This window comes from Mauremys reevesii, linkage group 1 (assembly GCF_016161935.1).
Source record: "Mauremys reevesii isolate NIE-2019 linkage group 1, ASM1616193v1, whole genome shotgun sequence".
In the NCBI taxonomy this organism is placed as follows: Eukaryota; Metazoa; Chordata; order Testudines; family Geoemydidae; genus Mauremys; species Mauremys reevesii.
The window spans coordinates 167,140,224-167,158,520 of NC_052623.1; the positions used below are offsets into that span (position 1 = coordinate 167,140,224).

At 40.8% G+C, this 18,297-nt stretch overlaps 1 protein-coding gene across 10 annotated transcripts in view; it reads right to left on the bottom strand.

The window, feature by feature from the left end:
• LOC120396003 (sodium/myo-inositol cotransporter) overlaps positions 1 to 18,297 on the bottom strand; it is a 116,901-nt gene that overhangs the window by 36,841 nt on the left and 61,763 nt on the right. For 2 of the 10 annotated variants that reach the window (XM_039520871.1, XM_039520872.1), the window contains exons 2-3: positions 16,012 to 16,142; positions 6,588 to 8,599 (exon numbers count right to left, since the gene is read on the bottom strand). The exons of 2 other annotated variants lie outside the window; for them this stretch is intronic. In XM_039520871.1, coding sequence (XP_039376805.1) covers positions 6,588 to 8,282 — 1,695 coding nt within the window. In that variant the 5' untranslated portion in view covers positions 8,283 to 8,599; positions 16,012 to 16,142. Of the gene's footprint in view, positions 1 to 1,822; positions 8,600 to 9,031; positions 9,167 to 16,011; positions 16,143 to 18,297 lie in introns of those variants that run through there. 6 more of the 10 variants (XR_005592917.1, XM_039520869.1, XM_039520870.1 and 3 more) reach the window with 6 other exon arrangements.

Sequence of the window (18,297 nt, forward strand, 5' to 3'; positions counted from 1 at the left end):
AAGTCCCCATGCCTGGAATAAATTTAAAAAAAAAGTGTTTAATTCTCTAAATGTTGTCTTATTGCACAAAAATAAAAAGGAAAATAATTTAACCTTGGGCAAACCATGCACTAAAATTGGAGGGGAGAAACCAAGCGTGCTTGTGTCTGAAAGCACAGAAGTCTTGCCCATTAAAGGTCTTTGAATGGCTGCCTTTTGTTTTTAAGCACCCTCCCCCTGGTGTTGAGTGGAAGGGATACTGCACCTTCCCCTGCCACTTCCTGGAACATTTGGGAAGTAGTATTGGGAACAGGGCAATGCTTTCAGGCCATTCTACAGGGGCTATAGAGGGAATCTAGCTGCAAGTTGTTTTTCTTGACTCAGACACCTCAATGTGTCCGATTGGTCCTTCATAATCCGCAGCATCTCATCCTGCATGGTACACTCATGCTCCTGGTATACTTTTCATCTGTCCATATCCACGTCCAGTTTTTCAAACAATGAAATCCTCCAGGCTCTTAGCTCCATGTCACCTGTCCCAGAGGCATTCATTATCTCACTGAACAGGTCATCATGCGTTCTTCCCCCCCCTCCACCTTCTAATCTGCAAAAGCCCCTCCGCCAGCATGGAGGATGTGCTGAAGGCCAAAACTTTCCACTATAAGGCATGCAAAGCACAAGGCAACCATTGTCAGTGCATACCCTGGGTCTAGTGCAAGGTTGCCATTTAAATATCACTTCCCTTATTACACTGAAGTGCAAGCCAGAAAATAATCAGAATCCCTGGCTGTTCAATGAACCAATTTGCTGTTCCAGCCATGGTGAGTATGGCCCAGCAGCCTGCATAACAGGCCTTGTGCTGCAACTTGTAGGAAATCCACGTTGGGACCGCAGGTGGGTAGTGGACAATGCCCCCTCCCCTTAGGAATACAGACATTGCTTTGGGACCAGGGACCAGTGTTAAGCTTCCCAAATTGTGGTCTTTGTCCAGAGCGGCTTGGGGGGTGGGGGAGAAAGAGGGTTGCAGCCACAAGGGAACACAGGAATCCCACCCACCCCCTTCCCTTAACATTGCTGGTAGTAATCACCTTGGGCTTGCAGACTGAGGTCAACACCAATCCCTGCCAACCAAACCACCAGTATGTTTGGGAAACAATGGTCAAGGGACCAGAAACCACCATGTGGGGGGGGGGAGGGGGGGGGGGAAAGACGGGGACCGAGGTGATCACATGCTCATACTGCAAACAATAGAGTACTTGTAATGAAAAAACTTCCACTCCTAGGTGGACTCTATACGATATCAATGTCCTGAGGGAAACAGAGGCAACACAGGAACAGATATAGCAAACATCTGGGTACAGACCAGGTCCGCATGCTGCTGCCGCAATGATGCCAGCACAGTTGATACTGGAGTGGCGTGGGAAAGTGTCCTACCGTGGAGGAAGAAATAAGGTAACCCTCCCCAGAAGCCTTCTGCAAAGGATTGCAGTGTACCTCCATGAAAAAGTTTCCTAGATATCTCCATTGAGGATTCCCAGGCCATCCCTGTGCACATAACAGTCTTTTCTGGAGGGCACCCTCTATATAACGGAAAGACTCTCACTGCACCTCACTTTCTTCATATTAAACATTATATATATTATATATATAAAAAAATAAATAAATAAAAGCATGTAACCCCTTACAGGTTGATTAGAATTGCATACGATCACCAGAGATGCCTTCTGAGGCATCATGCTTGGAAACCATGCTGTCCTGCAACCATGCGGTCCTGCAACCAGCTGGACTGCTCTGGTGTTAAAAACCGCTCCTGGCTCTTGAGGAGAATGGATCCCCCACTCACCTGCCTCCAATTCTCCTCCTCCTCCAGAATGTCCTCCTCATTTTTGCCTGAGGTGGCCCTGAACTCAGACTCCTGGGATGTATCCATGCTATGGCAGGGGGGTAGTGGTGGGGTTGCCACTGAGAATCGCGTACAGCTCATTGTAGAAACAGCATATCTCTGGGGCAGAATCAGAATGACTGTTCATCTCCCTTGTCTTCTGGTACGCCTGCCAAAGTTCTTTGATTTTCACATGGCACTGCTACATGTCCCTGGTGTAGCCCTTCTCCCTCATGTCCCATGCAATCTTTTTGTAGATGTCTACGTTTCTTCAGCTGGATTAGAGCTGTGCCTGTACAGACTCTTTTCTACACAGACCAGTAAGATCCACCACCTCCTGTGTGCTTCAGGCTGGAGCACATTTGGGGTTTTGACTCTCCATGGTCAGCTGTGCTGGCGAGCTCTCCACATTGATCAAACAGGAAAAATGAGAATTCAAAAGGTCCTGGGTCTTTAGTAGGGGAGAGGCTGTTTCCTGTGTACCTGGGCTGCTGAGCAGGGAGTTGAAAACCATCTCCAGAGCAGTCACAGCAGAGAACTGTGGGACTCCTCTGGGAGGTCAATTCAGTCAACTTACACAACACTGCGTTTACGCTGCCTCTCTGACCCATCAAACACAATATAAGCGCTATGCCTCTCACAAAGGTGAATTAAGTCGACGTTACAGGCGAGTTAGGTCAGTGGAAGGGACCTGGTACAGTAGAACCTCAGAGTTACGAACACCTTGGGAATGGAGGTTGTTTGTAACTCTAAACAAAATGTGATGGTTCTTTCAAAAATTTACAACCAAACATTGACTTAATACAGCTTTGAAACTACTATGCAGAAGAAAAATGCTGCTTTTAACCATCTTAATTCAAATGAAACAAGCACAGAAACATTTTTTTTTTGGGTGTGTGGTTTACATTTAAACTCAGTACTGTACTGAGTGGTTCCCCTCTGCATCTCTGCTGCTGCCTGAATGTGTAGTTCTGGTTCCAAATGAGATATGTGGTTAACCAGTCAGTTCATAACTCTGAGGTTCTACTGTAGTGTAGACACATGCATTAAGTCTACGAAAGGTGGCTTTCATCAACTTAAGTTTATAGTGTAGACCAGGCCTCAGTTATGAAGACACGGAGAGAATACAGCCATTTTATCAACTGAGTTTCCAACTATGACTACAACACTTTACCATAATTAATCCAACAATAGGTTGTTTTACTTCTGTGAAGCTACATAGTGACAGGACTAGATTGATCCCCATTGGAAAAACTTTTAGAACTAGTGTAATATGAACTTTTAGTATGAAAAAATTTGAATTTAAAGATAGAGCTAAGTAAACTGTGTATTTTAGTATCCAAAGTATGATCAAACACATGCCAATACGCTGAAACTACTTGTCTTTACAAGTGTAGACCTAATACAGTCATAATTCTTTGGGAAGATTACATGTTACAGGGTTAAAATTTTATCACAGATCATAAGTGTGAGAGTACGTGGCACTGGGCATTGCGCAGGAAACATGTAAAGTGGGCTTGATAGAAAAGAACTCATCTGGGGCAAAAGAGCTAGAGAAGAGACGGTACTAGGCAGGCTGCTGTTTATCTAGGTGGAGGCAAGATATATGCTTCTGGCACTACCACTGTGTGAGGCATTCTAGGGAAAGAGTAAGAAGGACTGAAGCAGTGACAGTAAAGCAAAGGGTCCCTGAGCCAGCCTACCTGTGAGAGGCAGGTGGTAATACATTCATGAAAACTAGATCAAGGGCCAGTAAGCAAACCCTATAATGCCAGTTGTTGATGGAAATGTATGCGGAGTTAGTAGGGGATAGTGCCTGTTAACATCCCAAAGATGGCAGACTACACACCCCAAGTGTGCCACTGAGCCCAACTGAGCATTTTAGCCAGGCCCTGAAAACACATATAGAAGCTCTTGGTCCACAGCCACTCTGTCCCTACAGAAAGGGGAAGAGGCTTCCTGAGTTCTTTATCCCTCTCCTCTTCCTAGTGTATCCATCTAGATATAGGGCAAACCCATCTAAGCTTTTTACTGTTTACCCTCATAGACTTTAACGTCAGAAAGTCCTGCATATAAAGAGTTTTGTTCATTTTTGTATACAGTGTTATTTCCCCCCCATTACACCTCCAATAACTTATGAACTTGAGTTTCCATTTTTACAGACTCGTTCAAGTACTAAGAATTTATCATTTAAAAAAGAATGTTTTTCTGTATGAAGTACCCTATTGAAACAACAACTTTTACACACATTGACACAACACTGACAAAACCAAGCCTCAGCCACATACAGTAATGGCCATCATCCACACTTAGGGTGACCAGACAGCAAGTGTGAAAAATCAGGACGGGGGTGGGGGGGTAAATAGGAGCCTATATAAGGAAAGGACCCAAAAATCAGGACTGTCCCTATAAAAATCGGGACATCTGGACACCCTATCTACACTATTCAAACATGGCTCATAGGCTCATCTCTCTATTGTGATCCACAGTGTTCTACCCTCCAAGTAGAAGATCTAAAAGCTGATAATGAACAGTAGTTGCTGTAAAACATCTCAGCATCTATTCAAATCCACAGACCTACCAGTCTCAATTGCTATTTCAAGAGTATGGTAAATTACCAGTTCCATCTGATAATCTAGTTGTTGTTGGTTTACCAAGAGCTGTTCAGTGACCCACTGAAGTTCTTTGCAGCAAGATGCTTTTCCTCCAACAGTCAATAATTAGATTCAACCCAGATCCCAGTAAAAATGGTAGGTTAATCTCACCAAGTAGCACACTAGTCTGCTAGCAGTCCCATTAAAATCAACAGGCTACTCTGGGTAATTAAATTGGGTATTAAGTTGTGTCCAATTCTGCAAACCCTTAATACAGTTGCCAGTAACAGCCCCTAGGGGAAAAAACTTCAAAACAAAAAGTCTCATCTTTTGTGCATTCCTGTAATTTGAGGTTTTGTGCTTTAGCAAAGAAAAGTTGTTTTGCTTTCCAACTTACGTATCAAAAAAAGCCCAGCTGAAGATAATTAAGCTGCCCACTACATTCACTTACTTCCCCATGTGGAATCCTTCATACTATTCTTTTCCTAACAGATGAAGTTAGAAAGAAAGAGTTCTGTGCTAAATACAGACTCTTATTTGTTGCTTCCACTTCCCCCTTCCAAAATAGCAATTTAAAACAAATAGCCCTAGTACACGTTTGTTAACATTTAACAGACTGCCTTGCATCTAGCTTGGCGATAGGGTTGCTAGATGTTTCCTTCAGGGGTATTTAATTTTTTTTTTTTAAATCCAGTTGAGGCATATTCAAGTTTCACTTTGCTAATTCTTGGGCAGATCTCTTTTCCAAGCAATAGCATCCATCTGGAGCTTGCTCCTTAAGGAGAAGCTAACCCTACTCATGTACATAGCAAACACGTTAAGAGAAATTTGGAATAGGGTGGGAGTGAATTTGTTTTGGTCCACATTTACTAGAAAATTCAGGAAGAGTATCCATCCCTTCTCCCCCCCAGTAGGATCATAAACTAAAGTTTGCAAAGTTAAACAGAGTAACATCTCAGGCTTGCTTGCACCTATCCCTCAAAAATAAAATATCAATCTTCCACCATACCAGTGTTTAAATTGGATAGAAAAAAGTAGTTAAATCTGTGACTAAGTAGGTTTGGTTTCTAATCTTATGGAGAAGAGTAGAAGGCGGCTGCAGAGTGACAGCATGTTCCAAAATAATACATGAGGAGTTAAGTGCATTCAAAATGCTGTCTTTTTGTTGAGTATAAATGAAGTGTGGAATTTAAGCACCACACTTTTTTTAATACATAGTTTTAAAAAAGTGAAAAGCTGCAAGCAAAATTAAGCAGCAACATGTTGGTCAAGTTAGTATGAGTATGATACAGAGGATAAACTGTATATGGGTATCTTTAAATTTAGATTGACAGCCTTGATAATGCCAATTCTACACTTCATTTTTTTTTTTCCATTTTAGTATTGGACTGAGCACCTTAATGTTCTTCCTTAAAAACAGCCACCTCCTTTTTCTTTGGTGTATATATACACACACACACCCACCCACCCCTTACAGCACTGCACTAAAAACCACATTCTTCCTTATTTAAAACAGAGATAATATAATACACATCTCAAATGGTCTTTAAATTAGCTGACAAGTTGATTACAATATAGCGTAAACAATGCCTGAGATGCAAGTTGGGTATATTTTTTTAAAAAATTCTCCAGAGAGACTTGTATCAGCTTTTGTATGTTTAGCCATACCCTTAAAGCTTCACCATTCACAAAGAGAAATAGACAAACATGAATATTCCAAGTGAACAGACACAGAACAGTCCAATATTTAGTAATAGTTTAACTTTTGGAGTCTCTTCCAACATTTGTAAACAGAGAGTCTCTTCCTCTGTATCTTGGATGGCTCTTTCATTCATGTTTCTACTTCTAAAGCCACAGAACCAATCTATGAATTTCCAATGTTTATCTCTATCATCAGTCTCTTCCTCACGCTTTTTCTCACCCATGAGAGCCACCTGTCCATTGGAATAACAATCAACTGGTGTCTCAACTTCAGAGTGACTTACAGAAATCACTGGGTTGCAGTCTTCTCTGCAAGTAACTAGAAGATTTATATCCTCAGGCTTAATATTTTTAATATTTTCTTCAGATTTGCCATTTGGCAGGATATGATTGGCATTTTCATTACATTTCAAGATGGTTTTTTCTTGTACCTTATATGGATCCCCTTTTGAAGCATTTTCTTTTACAGACCTGATTTTTAGAGACCAGAAAGTGGTTGTTCGAATCTGTTCCTTTGTTGGTGGTGGTGTAAAGAGGCTTACTGTAATAGTCACAATTCCAGTGATCCAAAACAGAGCAGTAGCAATATACATATAGTGGATATTTTTTATGAAGCCTGGCCTAGTATCAGGCTGGTTACACTCAGGGACACGATAAATAAATGCCAATATCAGCCTTGTAGATCCAAGAACAAACCCAACCATTGCACCATAGAATGCCCCTTGTTCGTTGCAACGCTTCCAAAATATACCCAACAGAAACACAGCAGCCACTGGTGGAGTCAAATAATCTGCTACCTCTTGTATATAGAGATACATCTGGCCTCCTTGCATTTCCACGATTATTGGAACCCAAGCAATGCTTATAATTACCATGAAAGCAACAAACACTCTTCCTACAATCATTAGTTCTCTAGATGGGGCACTCTTGCGTATGAGTTTGTAGACATCAAGTGTAAATATAGTGCTGGCACTGTTAAATATAGAGTCCAAGTCACTCATCAGTGCAGCAATCATTACAGCCATCATAAGTCCCCGCAGACCAACTGGTACAAGTTTCATCACCAGACGTGGATAGGCAATGTTAGAGCATCCAGCTCTGCTTCCGCAGACTTGCATGCAGTGTTCGGGATTGATACAGGCAATGTCATCTGCAAACAGTATACGTGAAATCATCCCTGGGATAACGATAATAAACATAGGCAACAGCTTTAAAAAACCTGCCATTAGCGTAGATCCTTTGGCATGAGCAATATTTTTTGCAGCTAAAACCCTCTGAACTATGACTTGGTCTGCACACCAGTACCACACAGAAGCTGGGGTCTGCCCAAACAGAAATCCAGGCCAGGGAACATCTTCGTCAGTTGGCTCACGCAGCATTTTAAGAGCATCAGGCTTTGGCTGGACATGACAAGAGTTGGTATTGGAAAGATTGTAGGTCAGCAAGATTGACGTAATATTTGGTGTTGCCAACATATACCTTCTTTTAACTTCTTCAAACCCACCAACCTCCATCATACTTATGATCATGAGTGTGAGGGCACCAATAATCATAAGCAGAGCTTGAAGAGTGTCCGTGTAGATGACAGCCACAAGACCTCCAGTCACAGTCAACAAAGCAGTCATTCCAATAAGCAAGATAACTGACAAATAAAGGTTCCAACCTAGAGATTCTTGAATAAAGAGTGCGCCTGAATACAAGTCAACAGAAAGTTTGGTGAAGATATAAAGAATCAAAGACAACGCCGCAAAATATATTTGAATTCTATGTCCTCCAAAACGTTTGGACAAGTATTCAGGCATAGTATATACTGCTGACCGTATGTAGACTGGGATGAAGACCCATCCTAAAAGCTGTAAAAGCATTAAGGCGTTGAACTCCCACGCACCTACTGCAAATCCACTTGCTGCTCCAGATCCTGCGAGCCCAATGAAATGTTCGCTCCCAATATTGCTCACAAATAAGGATGCACCAATAGCTACCCATGTCATAGAACGGCCTGCCAAGAAGTAGCCACTTACGGTGCTTCGATTGTATTTCCACATGGCAAAAAAGCCTATGCACAGTACAAGTACAAAGTACAGTGTCACAATGGCAATGTCTGCTGTTTCCAAAGAAGCCCTCATTTTTATAAACAAAATGACTTGAGACTGCCGATGTCCAATTTTCACCCCCCCAAGAAGTCTTTAGAGTAATATGTGAACCAGTTTACATTTATCAATACTGCAGATCAAATTCTTTGTCCCTTGGTTTGCTGTCTTGATGGTGGTGGTTGTAGTACACTTTGAGAAGACAGATTTATTTTCTCCGCTTCTTAAATGGAAATTTGAGAACTTAGCACGCACTTTTAATCGCCTTTCCACAAGAGCATCAGCATTAACTCTGTTGATGTAGGAGAAATTCTTAGCTGCAGCTAAGTCTAGTGAGGCCTACTGTACCAACCCTGCAAGGCAGCAAAGACAAAAGACAAAGGTTGTATTAGAGAAGGATTTCACTCAAATTTATGAGAAAGATTTGACGTCTATCAAAACAAGTGGTTCAACACAAGTCTTTTCCTCCTTTAAATTGTATTTGTGCAAGATAGAACACAGAATTCATTACTTAAACTCAGTAGTTCCCTTTATAATTAAGCTGAAAATCTGGACACGGTACATGTGTCTCAGTGAATACAGCAAATACAAGAGCATAAAGATTAAATGACCCCAAAACAAACAAACAAGTCAAATATCCCCAACACAACAAAATGCATTTTTCATTAGGGATTTCCATTTCCCCGCCCTCCACGCGCCCCAAATCCTCAAAGGATTAAAGTCTATTTTAAAAGACATTAAAATAAGCCCTTCCACTTTTGCATGAGCATAGAAAGACATTTTACATTATGAAAAAGTTTACTTGGATAGTCCTTTTTTGAATTTCCCCAGGATTCCACCTTAAACAGCCTAGGTTCTCTTGCTAGATCCTGAAGTGATGTCACAATTCTGTGTGTGAGACACCATCCTGTTGCCATGACTAATAAGAATGAAGTCATAACACTGCCACAAATATCAAATAATGCTAAGTTTATGACCAACTATAAAACTGACATTATTCTACAAGTTTTAGAACAACTTCGTGAGATGTGCACGGCACACCACTGTGCTCTTTTTAAGTGGAAAAGGTATCGGGAAATTACAGTGTGGCGGGGGTGTGGGGGTGCCACATATGGATGACATTTTTGTGTGTCTGTCTGTAACATGGTAACTTTTGAAGACCACGTCCAATGATTTCTAAAATTTCAGGTAACATTCTACGTATCAATGGGAAGATACCTATTGATTTTTATGACTATCAGAAAACTGGAAAAAGCCTGATGTCTACAGTGTCCATTTGGGGCTGCAAGCAGAAAGCATTAGGAGGTCAGAGGTAACTCAGTCATTGCTCAATATTGCCAGTTCATTTGCATACATCAATCCTATTGGATGAAGAGAGTCAGCAAATGAAGCTGCAGATCAGGATTGAGGTGCTTTGACAGAGTTGGGAGGATCAGGACTAGAACAGCAGGGGCTGCTTCAGATCAGAAGCTAGAGCAACTGAACAGGGATGAGGCTAGAGATTTGCACCATTACTCCCTCCAAACTATGCCTGGCTCAAATAGGATCACTTACCTTTGCCTAGTCCAGTGTTTCCCAAACTTGGGACGCCGCTCGTGTGGGGAAAGCCCCTAGTGGCCCAGGCCAGTTTGTTTACCTGCCCCGTCCGCAGGTTTGGCCAAACGCGGCTCCCACTGGCCGCGGTTCGCTGCTCCAGGCCAATGGGAGCCGCTGGAAGCAGTGCGGGCTGAGGGGCTTTCCCTACATGAGCGGCGTCCCAAGTTTGGGAAACACTGGCCTAGGCAAAACTGTTTTACTTCATCTAAACCAGGGGAGAGGTGACCAGGGCAAACAGCATGGTTAGGGTCAATGGAGAGAGTCCTACTAGTTCAGGGATAGAGACCATGTTCCTGCCCTGCCCTCCACCTGCCAGTTCAGTTTACAAACACAATGAACGGTGTAGCCCTCTAGTTGTTTTTGGGATTCAGTGCACACTACTTGTAATTTTGTGGTTTAATTGGAAGGAGTTGACTTCAGTTGGGGGGGGGGGGGGGAATACATCTTGTTTACATTAATAGTTTTGGTAATTAAAAAACCAAACAGAAACTACAGAAAAATCACCTCAAAATATGCCAAATTTACTTTCAGAATTTGCTATTTGACGGTTTCCACCAGCCAGAGAAGTTCCAATTTACTCTTCACCTCCCCCCCCCCCTTTTTTTTAATTCAAATAAATAAAGTTGGTTTTAGTAGTTCCAAATTAAAAAATGTTTTTGTATATCAACTCTCCTTCTGTTCCACAGGATAGCTCAGTGGCTTGCACATTGGCCTGCTAAACCCAGGGTTGTAAATTCAATCCTTGAAGGGGCCATTTAGGGATCTGGGGAAAAAAAAATCTGTCTGGGATTGGTCCTGCTTTGAGCAGAGGGTTGGACTAGATGACCTCCTGAGGTCCCTTCTAACCCTGATATTCTATATAGCTTGACAAAAAGCATGTCACTACTTCTACCATCAGCACTGATTTTCATAATTCATTTTTGTCCACCACTACTTTTTAGTTATTTAAAATTAAATTAATATTGCTGTTTTATAAAGACACAGGAGGCCATAGGAATACAGCTAAAAATAAAAACTATTTTCAAGTCAAAATTGTTTCCATAGCCTTTAGTGATTAATCTGCAACTGTTCTCTTTTACTAGTGTTCACTCTATGCAGGAGAGGGAGAAATGAATATTCCTGATTTAGGTTTTTGGTGAAAAGGAAGCTCTATGCAAGGTTGTAGTTGACACCTGTAGAAGTCACACCAATCTGGACTAAAAATAGTGTCTCATTGGTGTTTGCATCCCTATCACAAATGCTTTAAAACAAACATATGTTGGACAACGCTAATATATAGAGCTAGACAGCTGAGATATAGTTCTACATGGTTGTCCTAAACTGATCTTTTGTTTCTAGGAGCCAGTAGGCCTGTGATCTACTCTGACCCTTTGAACTCTGGCGATTCTTTCTGCCATGGAAGGAGATACATTAAGGAAAATCAGCTCTGCAGTTAAGATAAGGATGTGTTTTGTGCCTAATGCTGGGATTCAGCCTATGTTTATTGTTAAGATTGGAAGGATTAGATTTATCTGTAAATGTCAATTTCACTACATACATGCAAACCAACTAAGTATTGCCATCACTAATTGCTTATCTGTAACTTTCAGTTAAATCAGGAAAATGCTGCTTGAGAAGTTAGAGTTTGATTTAAAGATATTTACTTTGTATATTTTGACAGGTGATGTTCACAATTTGTGTTTTAGCAGTTATAAAACTAACTTTTTGAATCTCAACATCTACGGTCATTAAATAATTACTGTCCAAACCTGTCCCTATCTATTTTCTGCATATTTACTGTGCGACTAGCAAGTCCTTCCTCCCTACCAAACAAAGCATTTACTGAGTGCAGAATGAGTTTTCTGAGAATTTACAAGTGAGTTGACTGAGTTAAAAGCAAACTAAGAAATTTACTACTCAAACCTGTTTTGTCCCAAATGATTTTACCACCACAAGAATTCAAGTTTTACCTAGGATTAAAAATTCATTGTGATCTTCAAAATTTAGCACACGTACAAGAAGTTAATTGCAACCTAAGTATATTAATTACTGTTTTAGCCAATTATAAAAATAGAGGGGGCCAGGTATACAACTCAGGTTACTCTTAAGTATGGCCATCTGATTTAGTTACCTTTGATGTCAATCACCTTCCCTCTCTAGTTAATTTGGATCTTTCAATTCTGTGGGCTGAAGAGAGTCAATGGCACAAAGGAGCTGTACGTGTCAAGAGTTCTCACGGACAGATTATTTGGCCTTCAACTATCATTGCATTAGCCCAACTGTCATTACACTAAAAAAATCTTATAGTTGCATTCTGTGGAAATTATGGGCCGGATTCACCAGTATTCCCTGAATGTTTTGTGCTGCTTCACTGATACAGAGAGTCGCTGTAAAAATCATTTAATTGGCCAATGTGCTCCAGAAGCTTTACACTGCTCTGAAATGACAAAGCTGCCAGAGCATACCAACAAATCTAGCCTTAAAACAAAAATGGTCTTAAAAGGTTCATATTACATATTTACAACTCAAACTATCACAGGGTAGCAGCATTCTTTGGGTTTCTTGTTTAGCATTCATGTGTGAAATTAATTTAAAAACAAAAAACAAGATTCCCATATAAAACTATGTTAAGATGGAGTTAAGGCTGAGAGTATGGATGAGTACCTTAAATGGTTAAAAAGATGTAAACTCTTTTGCTGTTTCAGGAAATTACTACAGGTAACCATGCTGCTTATTACTGTGAGAACGTGCACTTCTCACTAACGCAGATGTGTTAAGAAAAAAAAGGTTCCACTTCAGTCTCAACCATTTTTGCATATTTGTATGAATTGGCCCTTTTATAAGCAGAACGCTGCACAAAAAATAAAGTATTTCAGAACCAACGAAGATACTCAGTTTTTACATGAGAATATTTATATTCTCATTCTGATAAAGTTATATCCAAGAATGATAAGAGACTATGGAAGTGTGATACAAAACAGACTGAGCACTCGACTGTAATCAATTTATCAAGATCATGAGTCTCAGACCACAGATCTGTTTTTAAATTCTTCATGGAAGAATTTAAAATTTACACTCATCCACAAAAGGCACTGCAGATTAACTTGTCTATTTTGTGGTTTAATTTATTCCTAAACAAGACAGTACACTGTAAATGTTTCCAAACTGCATGAAGCTTCTGGGTATGAATGTAATACACTACTTAGCTGCAAGTGCTTCTTTCAGCATTTTTAGATGTCAAAAGGTAATTACATTACAACATTAAAACCAAGATTTCATATTTTAAGAAAAAAGTATACAAAAACAATTGCTTCCAGATGCATAATTTCTCTTAACCCAATGTAAGTAATAACTATAAAAAGGTGAGCCAAGTTTTAGTTCCTTGTCCTTCTATCTTATTGAAAAAAGTTTTGGACCTAAACTGGTGACACCTACACTAAGTGATCGACAGCAGTAATCAGATACCAGTAGCGAAATCAGATGAGCTGTAACAGTAAACAAAAAGGCAGCTAGCGTATATATTGTAGTGAACAGTCCAACCAGGATTATAATCCTTCTAAAAAGAGTATTTGCCCTTTAATAAATGGTCATGTCACAATTGAGACACTGTCACTGGACATGTAGTATTTATTTTGATTATAATGTTAAGAACTTCTTGAGAACTTGCCACCTATAGACAGGGCCAAACCACGCTTTAGAGAGCTACTTTTCAAAAGCATCACTTTTGCAACTTTCAGACCTGGTTTGCGGTGTTCAGCTGGGCAAAGATCAGAAGAACAAAGAAAGGAAAAGGGAAGAATTTCCAGGGTTATGCTGGAATTAAGTTCAATAAGAAGCTGGTATAAAAAGTTACTCTGAACTGCTATAGTGACGTATGTCTACATAGCAAAGAAAAACCTGCAGCTAGTTCATTGTAGTGTAGACTTCTGGGCTCAGGCTGGAGCCCTGGCTCTGGGATCAGGAAGTCTACACAGCAGTGAAACAGCCCTGCAGTCCAAGCCACATGAGTCCAAGTCGGCTGGTACGAGCCAGCTGCAGCCTTTTCTTTGCTGTGTAGACATACCTTCAATACAGATTTGTTGCATTTTCACTGACTACTGAAACTTTTCCACCTTCCTGATTAAAAGAGGACTCAAACAGCTGCATGGGGAGACTATCAAGTCATGGGAATAGTGTTTGTGGCACTGACAAAACCAGCAGCAAGTCAAAACTGGTGCCAAGAACAGTGAATTTCAGCCCCAGCTACTTTCTGATTGGGCCATATCACAAGTACAAGAAAGTTTTTCCTTTGTGTCATAACAGTTTGAGATTTCTGTGCAAATATTAGTACGACTCAAACTGCCTTTTTTAAATATATTAGCTAAAGGCAAATTCTCAAAAAAGATACAAGATACAGGGTAGGATTTATACGGCACACAGAGGAAGAAATATTATAAGGCAGGAATCAGCAACCTGAGGCACGCGGCCCACCAGGGTTAAAACCCCTGGCGGGCCGGTTTGTGTACCGGCCGCGTCCGTGTGTTCGGCCGATCGCAGCTCCCACTGGCCATGGTTTGCCACTCCTGGCCAATGGGGGTTGCGGGAAGTGGCAGCCAGCACATTCCCTCGGCCTGTGCCGCTTCCTGCAGCCCCCATTGACCTGGAGCAGCAAACCGCGGTAAGTGGGAGCCGTGATCAGCCGAACCTGTGAATACGGCAGGTAAACAAACCGGCCTGGCCCACCAGGGGGCTTACCCTGGTGGGCTGTGTGCCAAAGGTTGCCAATCCCTGTTATAAGAACATACATTTGTTATTAGAATGGGAAAATGGCTCATACATCTAAGCCCTATGTTTCTCAGATGTTCATATGGATGATCCAGCCACCATTTAACACTTTAAAGTCTGGAATGTTACTGGTAAGACAACTATAGTTTATGGCACAACTTATGTAGGATTCATGTAAGACTCTGATGTTGTGTTGGTACATTAAATACAGTTACCAGTTGACACCAAGATTACATCTAAAAAAAATTCTTATTACAGAAAAAAACAGCTATTTTGAAGTTTTAATCAGGTCCCTAAAAAAAAAAAAAAAAAAAAAACCATAAGAAATTCAGGCCTTACTCACACTTCTTTAAAAGTGTTCGATCACAACTGAAATTCAGAACTGTTGGGTCACTCTTTTAAAATGAAGCTTTCCCAGCATGATTATCTGACAGATGGCCCTGTACATAATCCGGAGAGGAGAAAGAGACCCACAGCTGCAGCCTTAAATGCTGCTTCCCCATCTCCTTTCCTTCCAGCTGGTAAGCATTCTTGCTATGTTTTCCTTGTCTCTTATCACAAATGATATAGCATTATATCATTAAGAGGAAGAGACCATGTCCAAAATATTCTCTTCAACCCCCACCTCCCTCCAAAATGATCTCTTTTCAAAATAAAAATTATTTCAGGGGCAGATAAGTCACAGGTTACTAAAATTATGCATTCATTAGCAAGTTAGTGGACACATCTGTGCATAGCCTTGTGGGGTTAAGAAGTATTTATCTGGAAATGACATTTAACCTTTGCCCACTCCTTAGGTAGTCTCACAAAGGTATGCCTTAACTGACTCCTATAAATCTGCAACCCCAGAGAAATGGATCATTAACACCAAGGTTAATAGCTACATGGCTGAAAACCTTTCCGAAGTATTAATGCTCCCAATTCCAGGAAAAGGAGATGCCAAACCTAGTAGTTAGAATCTGAGTACATATTAGCAGTTAATCCACTTTTTGTCTATTGAAGTGACCCTAATAACTTTATTATACTAGAACCTTCCTATGCTATTCAAGTTATGCAGCAAGTTCTTCTGATGCTGCAGTAATACATACTTTTTTTCTTTCAGAGTATTTTTGAATGAGAATCTGGACAAGTGAAACACCTCTATGGATCAGACTGCTTTTCTGATAAGCTACACACAACTGTCTTTATGGGGATAATTATACTGCATTTTGTCCAGATCCAGTACAGCATAGCAATTTTAAGTATACATTGTTGTAGACAAACTTATGAGTTCTGTCTATGCAACAGAAGCAAATGTAGTAAGTGGAGCTATATGGCCCAATGAAACTGAAGGATGAAGTGACTCAAAGCATTGTTGCTGGGTCTAACATGTGTCTCCCTTAACATTTAAAAAAAAAAATGCAGTTTACAATAGACTTTTTCCTACCCATCAGGTCTGCAAATATCAGCGTAGTCCTAAGAAAATCAAGTTGTGTTTTTTCCCCTAGCTCGTTCATCAGCTCTGTTGATGCACAAACCAGAATAGAATCTGCTCACTCTCTCATAACTGTGTTGGCTCTGCAATGCAGGAGTAAAAATAAGATATGGTGTAATAAGTACAGGACGCAGAACTGTTGAGTAAAAGTGCTTTAATAGTCACTTTTCTGAACATAACTACATTTCAAACCCCCAAATTGCAATTATATTTTACCATAGCAGCATGTAACCTGAATGGTCTGCTATACTGATATGTTTGCCTAATTAACATTAGGAGTTCAACAAGCATACTCAGAGGATAATAGGCCTGACAGGTGTAAGCTATGGGGAAAGTGGAACACCCCGTAAATATACCACAAGTGTCAGGCTTTAGCAGGTTTGGGGGAAAAGAGGGGGCCACAGCCAGGGACTTGCCACTCTTTCCAAACACAGCTGTCTGCTGACCCCACAGATATTTTATGGTATGCAACCATGGCTGGCACAAGACAACTATGAAGAACTAAGACAACAGCAGTGCAGCTCCTGCTGGATCTGTGCTACAGGCAAGAGCCAAGGAAGTACAGAAGAGCAATCCTACTATGTAACTGCCTCCACTTTCCTTCCCCATGAGTTCCCAGGATTAGATGCTGCATCTTCACCCCTCTCCATGTTCCCCAAACACCTCACATCTGAGGAAACAGGTTCGGGCCCCCATTTGTTCATTAAAACAAGAGATATTTGCTTAAGAACAAAAAGCTTTTATAAGTTACATATAAACATGAGAACCTAGACCTACTATAGTAATGTCAGTTACCAAACAACATGAAGAGTCTGTTCACATGATTTAATAAAAATAAGATTAAAGGTTTTATACTTTGTTGCCTGAAATTAAAGTACCCAAACAAGAGTGACTTAATTTTCATAGGTACTGAGCATCCTCTGCATTCCCTGAAAGTGCTCAGCACCTCTGAAAATTAAACCACTTTTTTGGCAACCAAATTTTGAAAAATGTTGCCCCGGTCACTAGCAGAATTAATGATGGCCCAAAGTGGACACTGACCAGGTAGAATCTTATGGCGATCAAGTGACTGGAAGGAAAAGAAAAGAAAAGAAAGAAGAAAAGTGTCAGTTGTGTACAGCTAATTACTGATAGCTAAGTGTCTGTATTATTAGTGATCCCTCCACAGCTGCAAAAGCCAGGGCCTACATAAGCTCAAGTACTAAGAAAAAGCAAGTTTTCACTGCACTGCTGGAAAAAAGGAATATGGGCAAAGTGAGGTGCCTGATCTGTGGGATCTGAGGAGACCCAGACAAGAGCCTCCAAAGTAGTAGAAACAGAGGGTTGACAAGGAAAGGGAGCAACATATTTTAACAAGTTTTCAGGTTAATATGGTAAAACTCAGGGAGCCGTGACTGGCTGAAACCACCCTGCCAACTAAGCCAGTAGAACCATCAACTGACATCTTTGTCGGCAGTTGTAGCAGAGAGGCAGAGTGAATGAGCTGTCCCCTGACTCCTAGAGGTTGCCTCTCCACAACAAGGCTGAGCTATGCTGGCAAGCAGATTGAAGCAGCTTGCACTGCCTGCAACACATGTATAGAGAAGTTTTAAAAAATTAACTGGGGGAGGGGGTTAAGAAAAAAATAGAACACACACACACACACAGAGGAAGTATAGCTGCAGGTACTACAACAAACTACTTATTTACTAGATAGAATCCCTGAACTACATGATCTTAGTGCATGCAAGACTGAGCCCATGATAATATTAGAGAGTCCGTGGATGCAGACAGACATTATTGCGCCACAGTAATGCCACTGTCATTATTTAAATTCATTGTTTTCTTAGGAGACATACTTAATGTGCTGATGAATCAGAGCAATAGCTAGAGTTACAAATAGAGCAGATATTTGGTGTTATGTGGATTTCTCCATAGAGCTCTACCAATACCAGCAAGTTCTATTCTGGGGCTTCTCTTGTACAAGGGACAGATTACGACAGCCTCTGTAGACTTTTTCTAACGTCCAATGAGAATTAGTATGAAGTCAAACTTTCATTTGTAACCCGAGCCAAAATTTGAAGCCAGGACTCCAGCAATGAAAGGCCAGCGTATTAATTGTTTCAACTAGTATCCCATTTTCCTATAATCAAAAACTGATTCCAACACTTCTATTTTTCAACCCATTTTCCATGCCTTTAGAACTCCATCACTACTCTAGCTCATAGTACTCTCACCCTTTTGTGATAAGACTGTAGG